The sequence below is a fragment of the Bos grunniens genome, chromosome 6, assembly GCF_055505025.1.
Source record: "Bos grunniens cultivar Pamir isolate PY7600 chromosome 6, Bosgru_T2T1.0, whole genome shotgun sequence".
Classification (NCBI taxonomy): Eukaryota; Metazoa; Chordata; class Mammalia; order Artiodactyla; family Bovidae; genus Bos; species Bos grunniens.
The window spans coordinates 2,216,537-2,238,905 of record NC_141170.1 but is presented as its reverse complement, the minus strand read 5'-3'; the positions used below and the strand labels follow the sequence as shown (position 1 = coordinate 2,238,905).

Sequence of the window (22,369 nt, the reverse complement as noted above, 5' to 3'; positions counted from 1 at the left end):
CTAGAAGCTGGTGGAAATCTCGTGGAGTGAGGCCCCGCCTTGAGGGTGTTTTGTGGACGTGACATAAAGCAGCAGCTGGAGCAGGAGGGGGACAGGGATCTGTGTGCCCGGCCCCCTGCGAGCGAGGCCCTCTCAGCCAAGAGGCCCAGCCGGGCTCCCCAGGGCCCGCCCCGCATCCCGGCCGGGGACCATCTGCACGTGCGGTGGGGAGGCCTTGGCCCGAGGACCCTCCGAGCCCCTGGGCTCCTGGACGGGGCTACTCCCTCCTGCCCTGGCCCCCACACCCTCGTGCCCACTGGCTGGCCCTACTATCTGTCAGCCCCTCCCACGCTGGCCGCTCTGAAGGCAGGACTGTGCCAGGTTACACTGGGTCCCCATGAGGGTCCCCGTGGCCGGTGCCCAGGGAGCTGTGGGAAACGGAGGGCCTGTGGCCCGGGGCAGGACCACCCAGTGCATCACTGCAGTCTGGGGACAGCCCTGCAGCACCCATGAGGGGGCCGGCATCAGCCTGGGCGACGGGCCACTCAGCACCATCTGTGCGGCAGGCTGGAGGCGCGGAGCTGACTTCATCTTGCTCCTGGGACTTGCTCGCTGACCCCGCCATCACCCAGGGCCGCTACTCTGCCCGAGTGTGGTCTGCCCACCGAGGTGGGCCAGGTGACAGTGTGGCCCCACTCTCCTCACAACGCGACCCGGGTCACTGGCTTTCTGGCCCGTGGTGGGCAGAGGGGGTGACCCCTCCAACCCTGCTCAGCTGCCCTCACTCGGCCAGCGCACTGTTCTAGGAGCAGCCGTGGCCAGGACCCCTTTCCCTTTCTGATATTAAATTTGCTAAAAGTTGAGCTAGGCTAGAAATGGGGCTTCCCTGGTGGCTCAGTGGTATAGAACCCGCCTGCCAATGCAGGAGACTCAGGTTCGATCCCTGGGTCGGGAAGATCCCCTGGAGAAGGAAATGGCAACCCACTCCAGTATTCTTGCCTGGGAAATTCATGGACAGAGGAGCCTGGTGGGCTACAGCCCACAGGGTCACAAAGAGTCAGACACGACTGAGCAGTTGACCAGTAACAAGGCTAGAAACGACACTGGCCTGGGATGGAACTTTATCTCTCTCGTTAGAGAAGCCAGGCCTGCACAGCAGTGTCCCAGGGCTGGCAGGCCCCAGGCCCACAGTATCCCTCCTCTGTTGGGCTGTGACTCTCATCCTCAGGGGGGGCCTCATGGTCCTAGAGGGCTGCTGGAGAGCCGGACATCTTCTCCATGTCCCCTGTTGTGGGGCCAGAAGCACAAGAAAGTGGGGAAAACGCAAGAAAAAACCCACATACCTGCCTGTTCCTTTCTTAAGGAGGTTTCCCAGAATTTGCACCCAACTTCCTCAGATGCCTTGTCACCTTAAATTGCAAGGGACTTTGGTCAACTTCAGTGGGAATATTGCTGCCCAGAAGAATATAAGTGTTCCTGGGGAAGGGAAGAATGGATACTGACGGGCCTTTAGCAGGCTCTGCCACAAGGGAGGGTCTTCGGTTCATTGTAACAGGAGAAAAGAAAACTTGAATCAACCTCGACATCAAACATCAGAGATTGGAATAAAAAGTGGGGTCTGTCCTGAGCTCCTCCAGGGCAGGGACACAGCATCGCAGCACCTGAGCCTGAGCAGGGGCCCAAAACAGGCTGTGGCTGTGGCTCCCTGATGGCTCACACGGCCGGTTACACCGTGCCAGACAGACTGGAACAGCTGAGATGGCCGCGGCCCCCGACCCTGGTCACCTCTGACCCCCCTGGCCCTCAGAGCATCCCGGCCACCCCTTCACATCACCAACCCTGACTAACCCTCCCCGTTCTCTCACAGCCTCACCCTGGACCCTGGATCGTGGACTGGGGGAGCGTTTGTGGCGAGCATGGTTCTGATGGAACATTGAGAGCCTAGCGTCCAGAATCCGTCTCAGAGAAGGGCCCCCAGGGGGCTCCCAGAGGGCGGGCGGGCCGGGCAGGAGATGGGCCACGGGCTCCCCGCGGCGGCCGGGGTGCTGCCCGGCTCCTCCTCCGGGTGCGGGAGGAGGGGGCCCTGGGGGACCGAGGGCAGTGGCCCCCGCGACACCTCGGTCCAGGCCCTTTCCTGGCCTTTAATGATTGTGCTCACCTGTCCTGTCCGTTGTCATCCATTCACAAGCACTCGGAACACTACACAATTACACGCTTGACAGGAATAGGACTTCCCCCACGTCCGTATTACAATAACACAGAAAAAGGGGATTTTATACATGTGCCTTACTGTTAACCTCGAAGGATTTTCTTTTAGGTTTCCTGGTTTTACAATCACGCCGTCTGGCAAAGAGGGAAAGTATCGCATCTGGCATTCCCGGTTTCTACACTGATGGCTTCGTCCTTGGCTGAGCGGGCACAGCGCCAGGCAGGGACCCGCCACACTCCGGGGGCGCTGGCCGTCGGCATCGCGGTGACCGAAGCAGGCACAACCTCGTCACCCACAGGGCCTCGAGAGCAGTAAACAGGCCCGTGACGGGGGTGGGACTGGGAGGGGTGGCCCCGGCCTGGTCTGTGCGGCAAACCCCACCCCTGGGAAGGCTGGCGGCAGGGTCTTCACTGCAGACCCCGCGGCACACGCCCACGGGGTCCGGCAGGAAGGGGTCCGTGGGGAAGGGTGGCAGCTCCCAGGGGCTCCACGAGGGCCTGAGTCCTAGGCCCCAGGTCCCCGCGCCAGACGCTGTTGCCCGCCCGGCCCCCAGGGCCTCGTGCGCCCTGGTTCCTGCCACGGCCCCGGCCACAGGCCAGCAGTGAGTGCACTCCTTTCCGTTTGGAGTGTCCTCGATGAGCAGTAGAAAGCCTACTCTCCAGCTGGGGTGGGCTGACCCCACTGCGGAGGGCTCCCACGGGCTCCAGGGATCAGAGGCTCAGTGTTGCACGGGCTTAGCCACCTTGCAGCCTGTGGGATGGTCCGAACCAGGCATCGAACCCGAGTGCCCTGCACTGGCAGGCGGATCCCAGCCACTGGGCCACCAGGGAAACCGTGGAACAACGTCTTCCTCGACGGGGGACTGACGGAAGCTCTGATTGTTCAGACCTGTGTACCTGGCAGACGTTTTCTTGAAGACGACAAAGTGAGTCTGTCCCTTCAAGGAAAACTGACGGTGCTTGTGACCAGCGATGAACTTCAAGCTTTCATCAAAATCAGAGACTGGGATTTTGAAAAACTTGCATCCACCACCAGGAGCTTGCCAACTCACCAAACTACAGACGTTTTAGCTGAGACTGACGGTGAATTCACACAGGGACACTGACACAGGATGGTCGACACGGGGCAGACCTGTGTGCTTGGCGCCCGTCATGTTCCAAATGCCCACCTGTGACGTCACAGCCGTAAGTGTGGACAGGACTGGTCCAGGTGCAGGACGGACGGATGGATTCCAGGGGACACTGGTGAAAGCTCACTGATAGGATTTCAGAGTCTACGCTGTAACCAGCCCACAAGGAACCACCGTGGTCGAGTCTGGGTGTCGTCAGAAGGAAGAACGCCCGTGACCCGCAGGTGTTGAAACCTCCGCTTCTTTTCCAAACGTGTATCCACACGAGGCGGGATTTCCCAGATTCCTTCACTTGGCAAGCAAGCCATGTCCCATCGCGGCCGCCGAGTGCTCAGGCCAGAGATCCGAGGAGACGCGGCACAATGCCGCTCCTCTCGCTGAAACTCCTCGTTTAGGAAAACCTGTTTTCCATGCACCTGGTGTGTGTTACCACTGTAAGGAGCTTATTGCTATCTTGAAAGGAACATTTCTAAATCTTGGGTTTAATTTTTTAATTTCTACTTTTTAAAACAAGTATTTTTAATTTATCTGGCCGCACGGGGTCTCAGTTGCAGCATGTGGGATCTAGCTCCCTGACCAGGGATCAAGACCGTGCCCCCTGCATTGGGAGCGCATATTCTTAGCCACCAGACCACAGGGAAGTCCCTGCTGTGTTACTCCATCTGTCCTTCCCGGGGGGGTTTCAGGGTGTCACCACCCTGAAGGGTTGCGTGCCTGTCAGGGCTTGGACCAGAGCTTCGAGTTTCTCTGGGCCAGGGCCCAGTGTCGGCTGAACCAGTGAGTTCTCATGCTGGTGTCTTGTCTAAGAGCTAGAAATTCACTGGGCAGCCCCAAACGCCGTTGCTGGACCCGGGGCACCTCCAGGCTGACCTCTGTGGCGGGCGGGTGCGGGAAGCAGGCGCGGTCACCACGGGCGCACCTGGCAGCTGGTTCACCCCAGGAACCACCCCCCTTCACCCGGCAGCACGGTCCAGCCCCAGGCAGGAGGGTCCACAGTCCATGGCTCGAGCTCTCTAGGTGGGGATGGGGCGGGGGGGTTGTGGGTGGGCCATCCTGCCAGCCCAGCTCCACCCAACCCCTCCCTCCCAGGGGCAGGCTTCGGGCTGGCCTCTGCACCCCCAGGGGGACCTGGAGTCTGACACCGGCTGAGTACTGGTCACTGCCTGGCTGCCCTCAAGGGTCACGGGAGGATCCGGTGTGCTGGTGGCCATCACACCAGGGGGTCTGCAGCAGCCTCTGGGCAGGGCCCTCCCCCCGAAGCACCAGAGGGAGCGGGTCTAGACAGTCACCTGCCACTAACCCCAGTCCCCGCATCCCCTCAACCCTGCTGATCGGGGCAGTGCATCCCAGGCGAAGCAGACATTCCATGAAAGATCCCCTCCACCGGGCAGAGCCACACGGAGCCAGAGAGAGAATCAGGGCCATGGGACCGAGGACCGTGATAGACGCTCTGTGCAAACAAGCAGGCCCTCAGACAGGTTTTCTGGCCCAGGTTTTCTCTGGGCAAGAGTGTGAATGACCTTGCTGTCCCTACAGGGCGAAGCCACAGCCAGTGGCCAAGCTGTCTGTTGTTTGTGACTTGCCGCTTCTCACTAGACGCCTGCCCGAGAGTCACACGGAAGGGTTTCCTCTCCCCCGTCTGCACGGCACTCTCAGAGCTACGGAGTGGCTGCGACCCCGGCCGTGTCCGGCCGTGTCCCGAGTGAGACTCTGAATGAAGCCCGGCTCTCGTCTCCCCTGGGGGCCTCCCTTCAGCGGCCACCTGGACCCAGTGACTCAGGAGGAACTGGGGGTGGGGGTGGGGTGCTCTGGACAGGCTCTCTGGCCTGTAGACCCTGCACCCCACCCCAGCCCCTCCCTCCTGGGAAGGCATCTCCCCCTGGGGTGGCTGTCCGCTCCCCAGGCGCCCCAGCTGTTGTGTCCAGCCCCCCCGGGCCCTCGAGGCCTGCAGGCGGCCCTGCCCTCCCAGCGCTTTCACACCCTGCTGCTAGTCTGCGTTCCCGCCCGTCCACGTGTCAGCTCCTGAGGTCAGCGGGCTCTCCCACCTGTCCCGAGTTGATAGATGGCACAGGGCGGGATGCATGGGCAGGATCATCGTTTTTATTGAGCTGTTGCCGATGGGGGTCCAGAGACCCCACGTCCCGGAGTGGGGGTGAGGTGGTAGATAAAAGGCCACCGGAGGCCGTGCGGCCCCCTGGGGTCTCGGGGCCAATGCAGGCCCAGCGAGGGGGCACCTGCGCGCACACCTGCCACGGAGCCGCCTCCACCGGCGTCGTCTTCGGGCGGGGGACGGCCGGTCGCCTCCCTTCATGCCCAGCCGTGAGCCCTGCTCCCAGGAAGTTGTGAAAAGCACACGATTAACGTCAAAAGCCGCTTCCAGTACCGTCGACACTGACAATACCGGAGGGCAGATTCCAGGCGTTCTTACTGGGGAGCCGCCCAGCAGTGACCCTGAGTCCAGGGGCCTGGTGTCCAGGGAGGGGCTTTACGCCGGGGGGTCCCACGCCCGGGGGCTCGGGGCCGTTCAGGGGGCGTGGCCCAGGCCAGAGCTGTTCCGGGGGCGGGGCCCAGGCCAGAGGCGGGGCAGCTCCGGGGCGGGGCCCAGGCTGGGGGCGTGGCCCGGGCCGTTCCGGGGGCGGGGCCCGGGCGGCCTAGACGCCGGACTTGGCGATGATGCGCTCGAGCAGACTCATCATTCGCTCCTGCAGCTGCAGGCTCTGGGCCTGCAAGACGCTGTGCTGGTCCAGCGCGCGGCGCACCTCGCGGCATGTCTCCTCCAGGGCGCGGCTCAGCCGGCGCTGCTCCTCCAGCAGGGCCTCCAGCAGCCGCAGCTTCTTTCTCTGCAGGTGGCCGCCCTGCCCCTTGCGCTTCTTCACAGGCCGCTCCTCTGACCTGGAAGGACAGTGTGATGTGGAAATGGCTGGGCCTCCTTGTCACACAGCATTCCCACACCCACTGTGCTGGGTGGGCAAGGGGCACTCATGGTGGGGTGAGTGGACACCCAGAGGGACGAGGAAAACGCAGGGTGGGAGGGCCTACAGGGCAGACACCACCAGTTGGGGCCAGCCTCTGGCAGACAGGGGAACCCCTGCCTCCTGGCAGCCTGGAAGGGGCCAGCACACCTTGGGGTGAGGAGACGGGGACAGCAGGCCAAGGGCGGGGCCATAGAGGCCAGGCTCCCCTCCAGGACAGGAATCCTTCCAGGGTCAGGGCTGAAGGAAGCCCATCTCTCTGCTGTGAGTGGGGCCCCCAGGGGTGGCAGGGAGCTGCCAGACGCCCCCAGGCCCTGCCTGTCCCCAGCCTAGGTCCTCTGCTTCTGTGCAGGATTGTGGCCCAGCCACCCTCGGGAGCAGAGAGCAGAGCCTGGACTCTGGAGGGAGAGGTGCCCCACGGCCCGGCCTGGCGCAGCACCAGGCAGCCGTCAGTCTGGGAAGTAGGCTCAGCCCACGGAAGCAACTGTCTGCCAGCGGCAGATCCCCTGCACCCCAGCCCGGCCACTAACAAAGGCGATTCTGTTGGGAGGTCTTTGCTGAGAAACCACCCCCCCCGCAGGGAAGGGGCGCTGGACAACCGAGCAGCAGCCCCCAGATTCTGGGTGTCAGACTGGAGGGGCCCCCGAGATGCCTTCCTCACCCCACCCCCATCTGACAGACTTGAGACTGAGCTTGGGGGAGGCAGGACCAAAGCCAAATGTCCACTCTTCCTGTTCTCTTCTCCAATGGCCAACTTCTATTCACCAGTGAAAGCCCAGCCCAACGTGACCTCCTCTGGCTCCCCGGCCCCACACCACACCTGTCTGAGGGTGTCTTGAGGCAGGGTCAGCTCAGGGCTGGCAGGACGCCATGGATGGCAGAGGGGCTGGGCCCCCACTGCAGCCAGGCTCCAAGGACACCGTGGAGGCTCAGCCTGACGCCCCCTCCCTGGTTTTGAGAGACCAGCCAGCCTGGCAAGGCCAGGGAGAAGGGGTCTGCTTGGGGTGGGGGAGCTCGAGAGCCAGACACTGAGGAAAGGGCAGGAGGCTCGCCTCTGACTCCCAGCCTTTGCCAGAGAAGGTCCTGACTTATCCCCATTTTACAGACAGAGACTGAGGCCCAGAGAGATCATGGACTTTCCACACAGCTGAGCAGCGAGGGTGCAGGAGACGCGCTTGGGCGGTGAACTCGACGGCCCAGGCCTCGGCCCACCTGCCTCCCTGTCTCTGGCCTCCCTGCCCCTGAGGTGCGTGTGTGCCGCCGAGGCCTCTGCAGTCGGCCCTGGGTGGCAGAGACTGCCGCCACCAGGACGGCCGCCTGACCCGTCTCGGGGGCGGGCGGTGGGGCGGGAGCGGGGCGCACACACACCTGAACTTAAGGGACAGTAAGCTGGAGGAGCTGTCGGAGCCGTCGTCCTGGAAGCGGCCTTCGTAGGAGCACTGGTTATACGGTAAGTACAGAGGGGTGGACTTAGCAGACGGCGACAGGGACGCCTCGGTCTGGGACGTGGAGGGCCCCGGCTGCTGGCCGTCCGGCAGTTTGCCATCACAGGACTCGGGGACCTTGGCCAGAATCCTATCAATGGCTAGGTAATAGGGCCAGTCGGGCGGGACGGACTCGCTATCTGTCATGCATTTTAATTTCCTGAAACGAGAGACACAAGAGCCGAGGGTGAGAAACGGCTGCTCCTGGCCCTGCCCGCCTGGCCCCTCTGCAGAGGGCGCTCGCGGGCGCCGGACCCATGCCCGCCCGGCCCGTCTGCAGAGGGGCGCTCGCGGGCGCCGGGCCCAGGGGGCCGTGCGGCACGGGCGTGGGCCACTCCTGGCCCTGCCCGCCCGGCCCCTCTGCAGAGGGGCGCTCGCGGGCGCCGGGCCCAGGGGGCCGTGTGGCACGGGCGTGGGCCACCCCCAGCCAGACAGGCCTCCCCGGAAACGTGGGCCAGGTGAGACCGGGTCAGAAAGAGGTCGGGCTCGGGACCCTACGCCGCTGCGGGCGTCGACAGGCCCCACAGGCCCCGGTGTCAGGCTGGCGTCTTGAGCTGACCCCTAAAGTCCTCTCTTTGCTTTTCTGGAGTTTCTAAACTCTCTGCAATGAACAAATGCCGCTTTTTAATAAGTCAGTCAGCAATAATAAGAACACATGTGGTATAATACCAACATAGGAGTGAGATAAGAACACATGTGGTATAATACCAACATAGGAGTGAGATAAGAACATATGTGGTATAATACCAACGTAGGAGTGAGATGCGATATAATCTGTAACGCGAACGTAGAATGAGTCAGGTCACAGGCGTGTCCTGAGGAGGACGTCCCGGAGCAGGAGCTCAGGAGGGACGAGCACAGGCCTCGGTGGTCACGGCTCTGAGTCTGCGGCTCATCTCTGCCGCTTCGCTGTGTGAGCCTAGGCAGGTCCGTTAACCTCTCTGAGCCTCGTGTCAGTAAAATGGGGATGATCCAAGTTGTGCTGGGAAGACCGGAGCAGACAACGCCCGGTGCCTGGCGAACAGCGAGCTGTCCAGATGACGTTCTTGGTACCAGGAGGGGGGGCGCTGACGCCCCCGGGGAGGGTCTGCTGTCCGCCTACGGTGGGCCCCGCCCGCCCAGGCCCTGAGTCCTGCCCTCCCCTGCAGACAGGCCCTGCGGTCCCTGAGCCTCGGCTGTCCCCGGGGAGGTGAGGCTATAGTGCAGGCCCCGGCCAGCGAGCGAAGGGGCCACAATGGGGTTGGCATGGGCCTTCTGCCTCCCGAAACCCCGGCCACCACTGGCAGCCCCTCCACATTCCCCGTCCTTGCTCCTCCGGCTCTGGGGAGGACTCTGACTGACAGGGTCCCCCACCGCAAAGTGGCTCCTGTCTCCCAAAAGGGTGCCCCGAGGTCAAGTCCCTGCCGGGGTGTGGCCACTGGTCACCCTGGTCCCTGGAGATGCGCTGACTATCTGAAAGCATCGCCCTGGCGGGGGTGTGCGGCTGGGGGCAGAGGCCGAGGCACATGGGGTCCTCAGCAGGGAGCCAGGACGGGCTGCCCCACCTCCCTGAAGGCAGGAGGGCGGAAGGCTGTGCCGGGTCCCAGGCCCCCCTCCAGCTCCTCCGGAAGCCCCCCCCAGGTCCTGCTCTGGCCACCTGAGACAAGGCCTGCCCCATTACAGGGGGCCCCTGCACAGCACACCAGCAAAACACGCTCCCTGGAACCAGGCCACCCCCAGGCTTCCTTCACAGACAATCTGTTTTTATACTTTGGCCACACGGAGCAGCTGGTGGGATCTTAACTCCCCAGCCAGGACTGAACCTGGGCCCCTAGCAGTGAGAGCGTCGAGTCCTAACCACTGGACCTCCAGGGAATCCCACCAACCACCTGCATATCAACTGTTTCCAGAATCCCTGGGGGGTCCTCCGCAATTCCACAGACGAGTGCCCAGGTTTGATCCCTGGTCGAGGAACTAAGATCCCACAAGCTGGCGGTGCATTCAATAAATAAATAAAGATTGGCTTTGTTTTTTTTTTTTTTTTAAAGTTTTCATGAAAAAATAACTAAAGCCTCGGCTGTGGGCAGCTCTGGGTGGTGGGGGTCAGGGGAGGTGTCGGAAAAGTTAAAGAACCAGTCCCCCAGCCAGAGTGTCGGTCTGTAAGGTCCTCTGCGTGTGCACTCCGTCTCTTCAGTCGTGTCCAACTCTTTGTGAGACCCCATGGACTAGCCACCAGGCTCCTCTATGCATGGGCTTCTCCAGGCAAGAATACTGGAGTGGGTTCCATGCCCGCCTCCAGGGGATCTTCCCGACCCAGGGATCAAACCCAGGTCTCCTGCACGGCAGGCGGATTCTGCAGCGCTGAGCCCCTGGGGAAGCCCTCTCCTGCTCTGGGCCTTGGTGCCCGTCGGTGACGGCAGCTGAGAGGTGCCGCTGCGCACAAGACTGTGAAGCGCTGTGCGCGTGCGGCCCCACCCCGCCGGCCACCCCCTCGTCTCCTGTGGCCGCCTCAGCCCACCTCCCCTCCAGGGATGGAAGAGGATCCCTCCCTGGGGCTCAGGAGGCGGCTTTCAGGATAAATAATGAATAACCCGGCCAGACGCCAGTCAGAGCCGTGAGTCACGGAGTCAGATAGCAGGCCATAAAGCTGCCCACCCCAGCCCTGCTGCCCCCTCCCTGCCAGGCGCTGCGGGGTGGTGGCGGGGGTGGTAGGGGGCACATGGCTCGGCCCGGGCCTCGGACCACCTTTACCCCAGCGGCCGGCCTCCTCTGCTCTGCCCCGAGGCCTGGCTGGGGGCCAGGCTGCGGGTCAGAGATGAGCCTCTGGACGGGCCAGGCTCAGGACCGGCTCCTCCAAGACCGAGAAAGTTAAACTGATGCAACTGAAGCGGCCTTCAGTTGTCCAGGGCCCTGGGAGTCTCTGCACACCCCCAGGCCCCAGACGGGCTGGGAGCCATAGGCCAGGAGGGGCAGGGTGGGGGGATCCTCTCATCCACAGAGTGTGGCTCAAGGTGCCCAGGCCAACCTGCAGGGGCCTGTCCACGCCCCCCTGGCCAACCTCTGCTCCTGTCTGGGGCTGCCTGGACTGGGACCAGCGGGGTCCTCGTGTGTCCTCCTGGGAAGGCAGCCCCCTAACACGGACAGGCTCCTGGGGGCTGTGTGGGCCCAGCCTGCCCACAGGGCCCACTCTCTATGCCTCCCTGCCTGCAGCCCAGCTCCTGCTCGACCTTCACCCCACCCGTGACCCCCTCCACCCCCATGACCTCTCACCTGCCCACGACCTTCTCCTCCCGGGGACCCCAGGCAGATAAACCTGGCCCCGCCCTCTGAGGTGCGGGGCACGGCCTGGAACTGCCCCCGCCCGAGCCATGTGCCTGGCCGTGACCCAGCCCCTCCCGAGGCAGCCAGGGCAGGGGCCCAGCCCAGCATGGGGCGGGGAGGGGGTAGAGGCGCGCGGACCCTCTTGGGTGCTCAGGGCCTCCACACCCCCTCCCCAGCCCTGAGGCCAGCGCTGTGCCCACAGTGGGCTCAGTGGACACCAGAGACAGCGGGTTCAGGGGCCTAGTGGCCCAGCCTCGGGTATCCTGCCCCCCGGCCGCCAGCAGTACCCTCCACCCTGCAGGGCCTTGGGGGTCTCCCTGTGCACCGCTCCATGGGGCCCATAGGTCCCCTCTTGCCTACACAAAGCTGGGACCCCCCCAAGCCCCCGCCGTCGTGACCCAGCAGGCCGCCCGCTGCCCACGGGCCTACCTGTACTGGAAGGTCATGTTGGTGATCTTGATCTTGATCTCCTCGCCCAGCCGGCGCTCGCCCGTCATCTCCAGCAGCTTGCTGGCCATCTTCTCGTACACCTTGGCGTTGCGCTTGGTCTGCTTCAGCTCGTCGAAGAACTCCTCCCAGACGAGCATGAGGCCGCGCATCTCAGCATCCGTCCAGTTGCGGGCCCGCCGGTGCTTCTCAGCCTGCGGGGACACGAGGTAGCCCGGTACCTCGGCCGTGGCCATGCCCGGGGCACCTGTGGGGTTAAAGAGCGTGCTCGGGGCGGGCCGCCGGGGCCTGCACACCGCGGCGGGAGCCCTGCTCCTGGAAGGCAGCTCCTCGCTCAAAATGGGGCCTACATCTGACAGGCAGGAATTTAGTTAAAAGCTTTTAAACGGGAAACGTCATTTTGATGTCACGTTTCCATAGCAACAGAGCAACTGCATAAGCTACAACAACAGAAACCTTTTAACTGAAAGCGCAGGAATCGGGGCCGCCCTGACGGGCCATCAATACTGCAGCGAGCGGGCCAGGCCCAGAACAGGCGGCCCAGGCGCCCGGCCCTGCCTCCCAACCCCGGCCTGGCCGCCAGGCTGGCCGGCCCGGGGCCACTGAGTGAGGCTCCTCTGCTGGGAAGATTGGGCTCGGGTGGCCAGGCCCCACTCTGCCAGGGGCCCATGGAGGGCCCAAGATGGGGGGCTGGGGTGCAACAGAATGAGGTAAGAGGCGGAGAGGGAGACCCAGAGTAAGAGAGACGGGAGGACAGACAGACAGACAGGAGACTGGCACAGGAACACACGCTTTGGGACCTGCAGAGACACACGTGTGCAACGCCCACCCGCCCGCATGCCCCACGCACGGCCATCCTCCAGCCAACGGCTCACACTTAACAGTACAAACGCCACCACCACCAGGCTGGGCACCAGCAGCTGTAGCAGACCCCTGGCTTGGTCACTGTCTGCTTCTTCCCCTCCTCAAGGGGCATGGCTGCCGGCCTGGGCGACATGGTAGCCTGGGTGACTTGGCACGGGCCGAGGAGCCAGCGCAGGGCTCGAGGCACAGGGTACCTGGGAGCAGATGGTGCCATGAACAGCGGGGCCCTGTGGGGCTCCCAGGCGTGGAAGCCTTTTTGTCCCCCATCCCTTATGGACAAGACTCTGTGGCCTGCTCCGCATTCCGAAGGGCAGAGCGGTTGCTGATTGGAGGAGGGACAGGACAGGCCCGTCAAGATGAGCAGGAGACAGACCACTGGAGACCCTGCACAAACTGTGAGCTCATCAGCAACCCCGCCTTTTGGAAAACTTGCAGAAGCAGAAATGAAGACTTGCTACTGCCTTGACCCTTATCACAGACCCCTGCCTGACTATAACCTCTGCCTACACACCAGGGAGCAGGGCACAGCCCTTGAGGTGCTAGTGAAACCGCTGACCTCAGTTGGGGCTTAAAGCCACGTGTCTGGGAACGTAAACCTGGCCAAAACCCTGCTGGAGACTCGACCCCAAGTGGCCGGGACTCCAACTCGGCCACAACGCGTGCTCTGCCAACTGAGATCACAGACCTGGTGTCAGGACCTAATGAAGCTCAGGTCTCTGATGTCTCATTGCAGAAGGAATTCAGCGAGAGACGAAGTGATAAGTAAGAAGCGGGTTTATTCAGAGAGAAACACTCCACAGAGTGTGGGCCGACGCAGAGGGCAAGCAGCCTCGCAATGTCGTGTGGTTAGCTTTTCCTGAGTTGGGAAGGTCCCCTGGCGAAGAAAATGGCAACCGACTCCAGTATTCTTGCCTGGAAAATCCCATGGACAGAGGAGCCTGGCGGGCTACAGTCCTTGGGGTCACCAAGGGTCAGACGTGACTGAGCGACTTTCACTTTTGTTTTTTACGAGCTGGGTAATTTCACAGGCTAATGTTGTTCAGTCGCTCAGTTGTGTCCGACTCTTTGCAGCCCCATGGACTGCACATGCCAGGCCTCCCTGTCCATCACCAACTCCCAGAGCTTGCTCAGACTCATGTCCATCGAGTCGGTGAGGCCATCGTGCCATCTCGTCCTCACAGGCTAACGAGTGGGAGGACTGTGCCAACTGTTTTGGTGAAGCGGTGGAGATCTCCAGCAGTTGGGCCACTGCCCACTTTTCGGTCTCTGAGGGTCAGCCCTGGGACTGCCATGGTGCCTCTGGGTGTGTCGTTTCGCTTGCGGATGTTACAGAGAGAGTGGACGGAGGATCAGGGTCTAGCTGAAGTTGACTTGTCTGCCACCTTGGACCCACTCGACTCTAATCAGCTTATGTTGTGTCCTCGGGCTGTGCCATTCTTTCAGAGGGTGCGGTGCGCCCTGCCCCTCCCTCCTGTTTGACTAGCTTTGCCTGGCGAAGTAAAGCCACCCTTTCCTTCTCCTCTGAGACTCTGTCTCCACGTTTCTGTTCGGCATTGGTGCACAGAGCGCCGAGATTTGGACAACAGCGTATTCCCACCCGTCCTGCAGCCGGACCATCTGCACCCAGACCTGCCTTGTGTACGGGGCTCGGTGGGGTGCTCCCTGTACCCCCAGGACCCCACAGAAAAGGCCTTGGTGAAGCCTTGCTGAGTAAAGGTATGGACTCTGAAAGACTGACCTCAAGTAACTCTCCCCTCCCTTCCCAGTCGGTGGCCTGGATTTTGCCTTCGGGCTTCCTGGCAAACTCCAAACCATGTTCTGGCAACACCTTCGCTCTGAAGTCCTCCTGTTCCACTTTGGTCCTTCCTCCCATTTTCCCTCCTGCAAACTGAACCTCCGGTGAGCCAGCCGTTTCCTGTCTGCCCTCCAGCTGTGTGACCCTGGGTTAAGAACACTTGCAAAGACAACAGTCTTAAGAATGCGAGCTCGCTGACCATTAGCCCCTGTTCTAAGCGCAGTGTGTCTGTTTTCAGCTTTGACCCTCATGGCATTCTTGTGAGGGAGGCTGGCGCTGCTGTTATTCCCATTCTGCAGATAAACAGCCTGAGGGACAGAGGTGAGGCCACCCTGCGGGCAAGGGGCCAAGCTGGGCTCCGAATCCAGGCAGGCTGGCTCGGTGCCGGGTCTGACCTGTGCTCCCCGGGAAGGACACGTCAGGCCTTCTCTGCCCACGGTCCTGGGCAGGGGCTCACAACCCATGCTGCCAGCCTGGGCAAACGCTCCCATTGTGCCCTGGAGGCCTGGGGAGGCCCCCTAGTGCGACCCTGGACAAAGTGGCCTGGCCAGCCCCCTCCTCAGGCCTCCGCCAGACTCAACTGAGGCTCAGTCCCAAGATCTTGGGGGCAGACCTCCACGTCACACCTGCTGGCCGGGCTATGATGACCACACAGAGCCCCTGTCCTGCCCCCCGGCCAGTGTGCTGCGAGGGTTCTGGGGGGGCGCTGAACTTGGGGGAAGGGCTCACAGAGTGCAAGCTGAAAACCTCCCCAGGCACAGAGGGCCCTCCTCAGGCCTGCTGGGTACAGGGGAGTCCTGGCCTGAGCCGCCCAGGACAGGGAAGCCAAGCCTGGGGCCGGGGCCAGGGCGGTGGGGGGGTGGGTCCCTGAGGCTCTGGCTAGGTGACCTCACCCTGCACCTCCCCGTGTCCAGAGCTTGCCCTCTCACCCCGAGAGAGGGGCCAAAGCCCAGCTGGAAGGAGGAGAGGGCTCAGGATGGGGTGGGCCGCCCGGGGCTCTCTCCTCCCTGCAGTCGGAACTTGGGGTGCAGAGGCAGAAGGCAGCAGGGTGTCCTGGGTCAGCACCTGGCCCTGCCCTCAGCTCCTGGTGGGAGCCCCTCCCTGTCGCAGCTTCTGAGGTTTCCTGGGGACACAGGGCACCCCTGCCTGGCCACACAGCACCTCCCGGGAGGGCTGACAGCTGCTATGCCCCTCGACCAGGCACCTGGCCCACTCAGTAGTGTCTGCAGAGTGCGTGAGGGATGAAAGGCCCACCTCCTCCAGGTAGTCCTCCCCAAGCCCCTTAGATAAAGGATTTAATCTACCAGGTGGCCTGAGAGCTGATTCTCTGCCCCCAGAGCCTGGGGTAGCCTTGACTGTCCTCCAGGTGGATGTTCCCTCAACCCCGACCCCCAGAGCCGAGCAGGTCTGCCTCATAGCAACCCCCAGCGCCCAGGCAGGGCTCCGAGGGGAGGCAGGCCAAGCTCAGGATTTCAACCTGCCTCAGCCAACTACAGACACAGCTTGGTCAGGCCACCCCCAGCCCTGTCCTCACAGACACCTGCCTGGACAAGTGACCCCACCGGACATGGGCTGGTGCAGAGGGCACAGCTGCAGCTCCGAGGCCCCTCCCTGCCCTCCCCTCTCCTCAGGCATTTGGAGAGGGCAGAGGCCGGCATACTGGCCCGGCTGCGGAGTGGTCATCAGGAGGCGCTGCCGCCCTAGGTGCCCAGCTTGGGCAGCCCCAGGGCAGCAGGTCCCAGTGCCTCTGCAGGGGCAGCTGTGGGCCTGGGGCAGCGCTGCTGGTATGCAGGGCCAGTGATCACCCCCTGCTGGCAACCAGCCGACGGGTCCCGCAGAGGCAGGGTAAATGGCTGGGCTCCAGCATCTCCACTGAGGTTTCAGGGGTGCTGGAAAGCCTCGGGTGTGGGGCAGGGGGGCGCTCGCTTTGGCCTCCAAGGACAAGAGGGAGCCAGGGGGAGATGGAGGCAGGCCAAGCTCTCGGCAGCCCGTGGGAAGGCCCTGTCTGCCCTTGGCGGGGTGTGGACGGGGGCTGCGTACCTTGGCACAGCTGCATGGCCTGTGGGGACCCTCAGGCTCTGCGTGCCAGGGAGGCAGAGGGCCTGGGGCCAGGCGTCCAGCAGCACCTGCAGAGAGAAGGGTGGTCAGGCCTCAGCGGGAGGGGCCCGGGCACGCAGGGGAGGCCGGCGCCCTCCAGGGGCCCAAAGCAGGAAGGGGCATCCCTCAGGGGCCTCCAGCACCTCGCTGGGGGCAGACGGCAGGGAGCCAGGCCCATCCCAGGAGGTGGCAGTCCTTACGGCAGCGTTAAGGCCCCCAGCCGGGCGGAGGCGGGCAAGCACAGGGGGTGTGGGGCTGGGTCCAGGCCAGGGGCAAGCGGAGCAGGAGGGTGGGCTCTGCTGGGCACAGTGACCCGCTTGGCAGCACCGTCCTCTCCCCACAGGAGCCCAGACCCTTAACTCTCGGTCCTCAGTGGGCATGCCCAACCCTGAGTCGATGGCTCTACCACACTGGGCCGCCCCTGCCCTGAGTGCCCCAGGGCCAGGACGAGTGCAGGCCCGGTCGGCGGTTATCTGCTCACAGCTTGGCATGGAGGCTTGGCAACGCCTGCCCTAGAGGACGTGGCCAGGAAGGGGGGACCGCACCTGGGTAGCCCCCAGGTTCCTGCTCGAAAGGCCGGTGGGGATAAGCTATCCTGGAAGAGAGGCCAAACTGCAAGGCCCCCAGGCTTGTGGAACCCCAGGCACCCCTGTGGTCTGCCAGGAGCCTTGGTGACTCCACAAAGCCAGCCCACCTCTGTGCCCACGGGCCCCTGGCAGGAGGCCCCTTCCAGCAGCGCCCGGGCCACCCTGAGGGGCGAGGCTGGACTAAGAACCCCTGGGCCCAGAAGGGCTTTCCAGGTTCAGGTCAGGAAGCAGGGGGTGGGCTGCCCTCTACCGAGGGCACCTGTGCTGGGCGGCTAGAGAGTGAGCGGGACGTTGTCGCTTCCTTCCAGGGCGTCTGGGGCCCTCGTCTAAACACGGAGGCCAGGGCGTGGCCGCCTCACCCAGACCATGGCGGGCAAGGAGGGCTCAGCCCCTCCCAAAGGGGAGGCTGCTGGGGCCTGCGGCGTGTTGGGGGAGACGGGCCTGTGAGCTGACCTCTTCCCACACGCACAACGGGTGCACACACACTCGCGGCCTGGCCACTGGAACAGCACCACGAGGGCAGCGCCCACACGTGCCATGACCAGGGCAGAGGCCAGGCTTCCTAAGCCCGCTGCCTCTCTCTCTGGGCACCCGCTGTGGTCGGGCTGGGGGCTGCCCACTCCCACCAACACCCTGGGACCTGGGAAGCCTTCGGCAGACTCCGTGCAGCACCCATCCCAGGCAGTCCATGACCTGGGTCTCTGCCTCCGCAGGTGGTGTAACCTGTGGGCTGTAACCCTGCACGGCCGGCGCTCCCCAGGAGGGGCTGGGAGGGCTGGTGCCCGCGCAGCTGACTGGAGAGGATTCCTGGAGGAGCTGGTGTTTCCAGCGGGAAGAACATACCAGCTCAGATGGACGGGGCAGCCTCACCACTCGGTCCCAGGGCACGGGGGCCGGTAGCCAGTGAGGCGACAGGGGCAGCAGGGCCACGAGGGGCTCCAAGGTCAGGTCACAGGCCCCATGTGAGCCCCCAGGACCTGTGCCCGCTGTGACCACCCCTCCAAGCTGGGGCCTGGGGCGAAACCACACGGCCCCTACAGGTATTCGACATAACCACCGCAGCCTCTGCAGCCTCGGGCACTGGTGGGGGGCTGCCCCCGTCCCCGCAATACCCGGCACCTGGGTCCCATAGCGCTGGGCTCCTGCTGGTGTGGTCTGCCGCCCCCTGCGGGGGCAAGGTTCCCCATAAGCAAAGCAGGCCTCACACGGCAATTTACTTTTTTTTCTTTTAATTCATATGTACAGTATTTGTAGCCGTTTAAAAAATTAAAATATACATCTCATGTCAGAGCTTCGCTCTCTTCTCACAGACAAGCCTGGGCCAGGCTCCGGGATGCACCCATCACAGCCCTGTGGGTGCCCGGTGTGTGCATGGTGGGGACCCTGGCAGTGGACAGCGTGGGCTCCAATCCTGCCGGAGGACGGTCACCCGTGGAGCGTGCTCAGAGCCCACCCCCTGCGGAAGGTCCCTGATGCTACAGTCCTCTAGGCCAGCGGCCACCCGCCTGCAGCAAGACAGCTGCAGCGACCGTCGGGGGCCAGGGGCTCCTTCGGCAGCATGACTGAGTGCCAGACGCACAGGCCCCTCCGTGGCCGCCCCCGCCTGAGCTCAGCCCCCCGGCTCCCCCGCTGAGCCCAGGCCTGTGGCACCAGGCAGCGGGGGGCGGGTGGGGGGGCGGTCCCCTCCAGGTGGGGCCACCCCAAGCTCTCCGGGGAGCGTCAGTGACCTTCAAGGTGGTTCTTGCACCCCCGCCGTCACTCCAGCGTGCAGGACCACCGAGCGTCACCCTCGCCAGGACCTACCGTTTCGGGCACAACGCAGAGGGGGACAAAAGGCAAAGCAAGGTCGCGCGCCAGGAAGAGACGCCCATGGCACCGAGAGGGAGCAAGTGCACTCCTCCAAACCACAAAAGAGTAACCACGCTGAACGGCCCGGAGGGGCTTCCCCAAGACGGCCGTGGGCAGCTCTGCTAACCCGCGGTGAGCTGCCTGCACCCCTGGGCTCGGCAGTGACACCTGGCCACAAGCGGGGTTGGGTGCTACATGCCGGGTGTCCGGAGAATCCCAACACCATCCTCGCCTCCCAGGAGGATGTGTGTGCTGTAGGAAGGCGAGGGGACAGCGGGGAAGGGCACCTGGAAACACCCCCTCCCCCTGCCCAGCTCAGTGGGGCCGCCACAGGACCCATAGGATAAGACACACAAGCACCTCGCCCACCAACACCCTGGTTTCGCTCAAATCTTCCCTGTGTCACCAGCAGGAAAACAAACCGCATCCTCGCCGCCCCCTAACGACCCTTTCCACACAGTCTGGGGTGGCGAGGTGACTGCTGCCAGACACAGACTTTAGTCCACTCGGTCCCTTCCTCAGACAGCTGACAAGCGGGTCCATCTCTCAGACGTCTCAGCCACGCGGCCGACCCTGTGGGGCAGGTCTGAGAAAGGTCAGCTTCTGCAGAGACCTGTTGGCCGCCCTCAGAGGCCCGGATGGAGACACAGGTGCTCACCCCCACACATGTACCCTCCTCCATGGATAGTGACCTCCCCGAGCACTGGCACCCACCCTGGGGCAAGCCAGCGGGTCTCTGGGTGGCACCGATGGCCAGAGCTGGCTGCAGCTCCTCGCTGAGTGCTGACAGTCACGTGGGAAACCCAGGCAGGCCCTCGCCCAGCTGTGCCTGGCGCTCGGACTCCGAAGGGGACCGGCCCCCCGCTCCACGCTCACAGGCTGTCTTTAACAAGTGCAAACACCTAAGCGCAGACAGCACGGGCCTGCGACACGTCTGCCTTGGAGGTGCTGAAGGGACCCTGCGGGTGAGGGCAGCAGTTCCAGAACTCCCCGTGTTCACGGTCACTCCAGCAGGCTTGCGCCTGCCAAAGCGAGGATGAGCCCAAGTGAGAGGCAGGGGAGCAGGGACGTCACTTCTGTGGAGTCGGAGCTCCGCCCTCAAGGCCCTGGCCGGCTTCTGACCCACGTCCACCGCTCACACTACTGGGCCCTCTGCAGGGCGCCCGGATACAAGGGCAGCTCTGAGGAGGGGCTCCCTGCGCACGCTGACCCTGGCTGGCCCCAAACTGCCTGGCTCCGGGGGTGGGGGCTGGGGCCTGCACCCGTAGGAGGTGTGTGCAGCGGGCGGTGTGCCGCAGAGACAGGCGTGAGGTGCACCTGAGGCCTCCTCCCCCTACAGACCCTGGACGACGGCTGCATGTCAGCCCCGCTTGCCGAGGAGACGCCCAACCGGACGCACCTGAGCTCCTGACCAAGCTGCGTGTCGTGCCGCTGACCACAGGGCCGGCTGCCCCGCGGCCCTATAGAGCCGCCTGGAAGGGCTCCGCCAGCCCCCGGCCACGCACACTCCACTGAACTGCTCTGGGTCCAGGAACAAGCTGGGCCAGGGCCTGGAGTAGGGGTGGCGGTTGTGCCTGGCGCCCCCTGCCCAGCACTGGCCCCGCGAGCACAGACCTGTGCTCTCCCGAGCTGAAAGGAGGCCCCGCTGATGGACCGAGGGGCGAGGTGGCGCTGGGGTCTTCCTTGACCAGCCGCTGGGACACCGTGCTCTGCTCCTGACACAGTAAGCTGCTGTGCCCTCGGGGCTCCCGGCCAGTGAGTGGCTGGGCCCATGACGCAGGAGGGACACGGGCCTGGACGCCAACACCTGCCAGCCAGCCCCGGGCAGGCCAGAGCCCAGGTCAGGGCAGGTGCAGGGGGCTGGCCTGCTTGGCTAACTGCCCACATGCTGTCACCGCCAGAGAGTGGCCCGTGCCCGGAGCCGACCATGCACAGCCAGGACAGCCAGGTGGGCACCTTCCCCGCCTCAGCAGAGCAAGGACTCCTGACCAGCACAGCAGAACTGCCCTGAACTCCAAACGGGAACTCTTATAAAAGAGGGTGGCATGGTGGAGGCTTAGGGCTGCCAGCCAGCCAACCCCGCGGGTGGCGGGGAGGACAGACCCCGTCCACCTGCTCAGAGACTGTGACATGCAGTGCTGACCTGGCGATGCACAGACTGTACACGGGCGTAGAAAGTTACCTTAAAATTAATCTCTTTACTGATAGAATTAAACTTTAAATCCTGAGAAGACAGAGACGGGAAGGACAGTGCAAACTGTCGCACTCCCAGCCCCCCCGCCTGGCCAGACCCGGCATGCGTGCCCTGCGGAAGCCCAAGACACCCCAGGACTCCGCATCTCGGAGCCTGTGGCGTCCCCTCCCGCCTGCGGGACAGCGGAGGGCTCATGGCTCGCTGGCAAGAGCAGAGGAATCCTGCCCCCTGGGCAGGAGCGGCTGGGACCTGGTGACAGCCGAGCGCTGGACGGGAGGAGGGTGTAAAGAGCGGGCGGCTGGCTCCTACACCAGCTCCAGTGCGAGGCCCGCCACAGCAGCTCCCGCCCCGAGAGGACTCAGGCTCAACCCCAAACGTTACCGCGTGTGCCCTGCACGCAGCTTCGCCACCACGTGGCGGGACGCCCGCCCCCTGGCTCCCCGGAGAGAAGCCCATGCTGCCTGCTGCCTGGCACAGGCTGGGCCCCGCGGTCCAGGGGCCACCTCGTCGCCACCCGCGTGGGCACTCAGCATGCGGCGGCCTTCTGGACGCTCCGCAGACAAGCCAGCAGGCGGTGGTATGGGTTTCCGGGCACGGCGACCACCTCGAACACGGACTGGAAGGCCCTGCGGTCGAGCTCCTCCTCTATCTGGTGTCGGTAGAAGTCCGTGGCCACCAGGCAGAAGAGGTTCACGTCCACCTGCTCCAGCTTGCCCATCCTGCTCACAACGTGCGGGAGGCTGGCCGGCCAGTTAAGGGCACAAGACGGCAAGCTTGGGGAGACCTGTTCCTGTGCTCCCGGGGGTTCTTGCCTTCCCCAGGGCTCCGGCCCCGACACAGGCCTGCAGACAGCGGAAGCACCGGGGGGGCTCCCCAAAGCCGCAAAAGCAGCGGCCCAGGGCTGGGCGGCAGCTGCCTCCTGTCTGGGTCTGGCCCCTTGAGCCAGAGGCTCCGCCCGGGGAGTTGGAGCCCCCGCCCCGCGGGGCCGCCCCTCACGCAGGATTTACCTGGCCTGGTTCCCGCACACCCAGCACAGAGCCATGCCGCCCGGCCAGGCCGCTCTCCGCTCCGAGGCTCTGCGGTCTGTCTGGGGAAGGCTGATGGGAGGGGCCATCCCCTTTTGGCAGCCAGCGTGTTGGGGGCGGGAACTGGATCTTCACTGACTTCAGCGTTTGCCCAGGAGAGTGATACACAGCACGTGACAAGGGCTAATGAGAAGCAGCGTGAGCGGCCCGCCCAGCTGACAGGCCCGCAGGCAGCCACGGGGGCTCCTCTGGGGGCCTCCCTGCTGCGCGGCCACTCGGCGCAGGGAACCACGGGCTCCTGTTTCTTGGTCTGTGCCTCACTCTCTTGGGGTTTAAGGGACGCGTCACCCTGACACCTGGGCTCCCTACTGAACGTGGGCTTCCAAAACGCTGACGCAAATGTCAACCAGGGTGCTGACGGGACGGCAGGGCTGCCCGG

At 64.1% G+C, this 22,369-nt stretch overlaps 2 protein-coding genes across 14 annotated transcripts in view; both read right to left on the bottom strand.

Annotated features, from left to right (window-relative positions):
- Positions 1 to 5,395: 5,395 nt before the first annotated feature.
- MSANTD1 (Myb/SANT DNA binding domain containing 1) lies at positions 5,396 to 21,994 on the bottom strand. 8 transcript variants are annotated; one of them, XM_086404650.1, is made up of 5 exons: positions 21,913 to 21,994; positions 16,220 to 16,305; positions 11,503 to 11,767; positions 7,658 to 7,933; positions 5,396 to 6,209 (listed from the first exon to the last, which is right to left on the bottom strand). In XM_086404650.1, the coding sequence occupies exons 2-5, from the start codon at positions 16,233 to 16,235 to the stop codon at positions 5,969 to 5,971; spliced, it is 798 nt and encodes a 265-aa protein (XP_086260776.1). In that variant the 5' UTR covers positions 16,236 to 16,305; positions 21,913 to 21,994; the 3' UTR covers positions 5,396 to 5,968. The 8 variants fall into 8 exon arrangements, with proteins under 8 accessions (XP_086260776.1, XP_086260777.1, XP_086260774.1 ...); XM_086404651.1 differs by lacking the exon at positions 21,913 to 21,994 and adding an exon at positions 12,396 to 12,578 and having other exon boundaries at positions 16,220 to 17,788; XM_086404648.1 differs by lacking the exon at positions 21,913 to 21,994 and adding an exon at positions 12,403 to 12,578 and having other exon boundaries at positions 16,220 to 17,122.
- Positions 20,890 to 22,369, bottom strand: part of HTT (huntingtin) — a 127,559-nt gene continuing 126,079 nt past the window's right edge. For all 6 annotated transcript variants that reach the window (XR_015165073.1, XM_086404555.1, XM_086404556.1 and 3 more), the window contains one exon: positions 20,890 to 21,645. Coding sequence is in view for 5 of the 6 variants with exons in the window: in XM_086404555.1 (XP_086260681.1) it covers positions 21,432 to 21,645 (214 nt within the window). In the remaining variant the exon portion in view is untranslated. The remainder of the gene's footprint in view (positions 21,646 to 22,369) is intronic.

What these genes read in the sequence shown, in the direction of transcription:
- MSANTD1 (XM_086404653.1), bottom strand. Translation starts at nt 12,598, where the DNA reads ATGGCACCATCTGCTCCCAGGTACCCTGTGCCTCGAGCCCTGCGCTGG. An exon ending in GTGGTGGTGGCGTTTGTACT is followed by an intron (nt 11,768 to 12,402) that starts GTTAAGTGTGAG and finishes TTAACCCCACAG; the next exon opens with GTGCCCCGGGCATGGCCACG. An exon ending in TTACTGTCCCTTAAGTTCAG is followed by an intron (nt 6,210 to 7,657) that starts GTGTGTGTGCGC and finishes CTGTCCTTCCAG; the next exon opens with GTCAGAGGAGCGGCCTGTGA.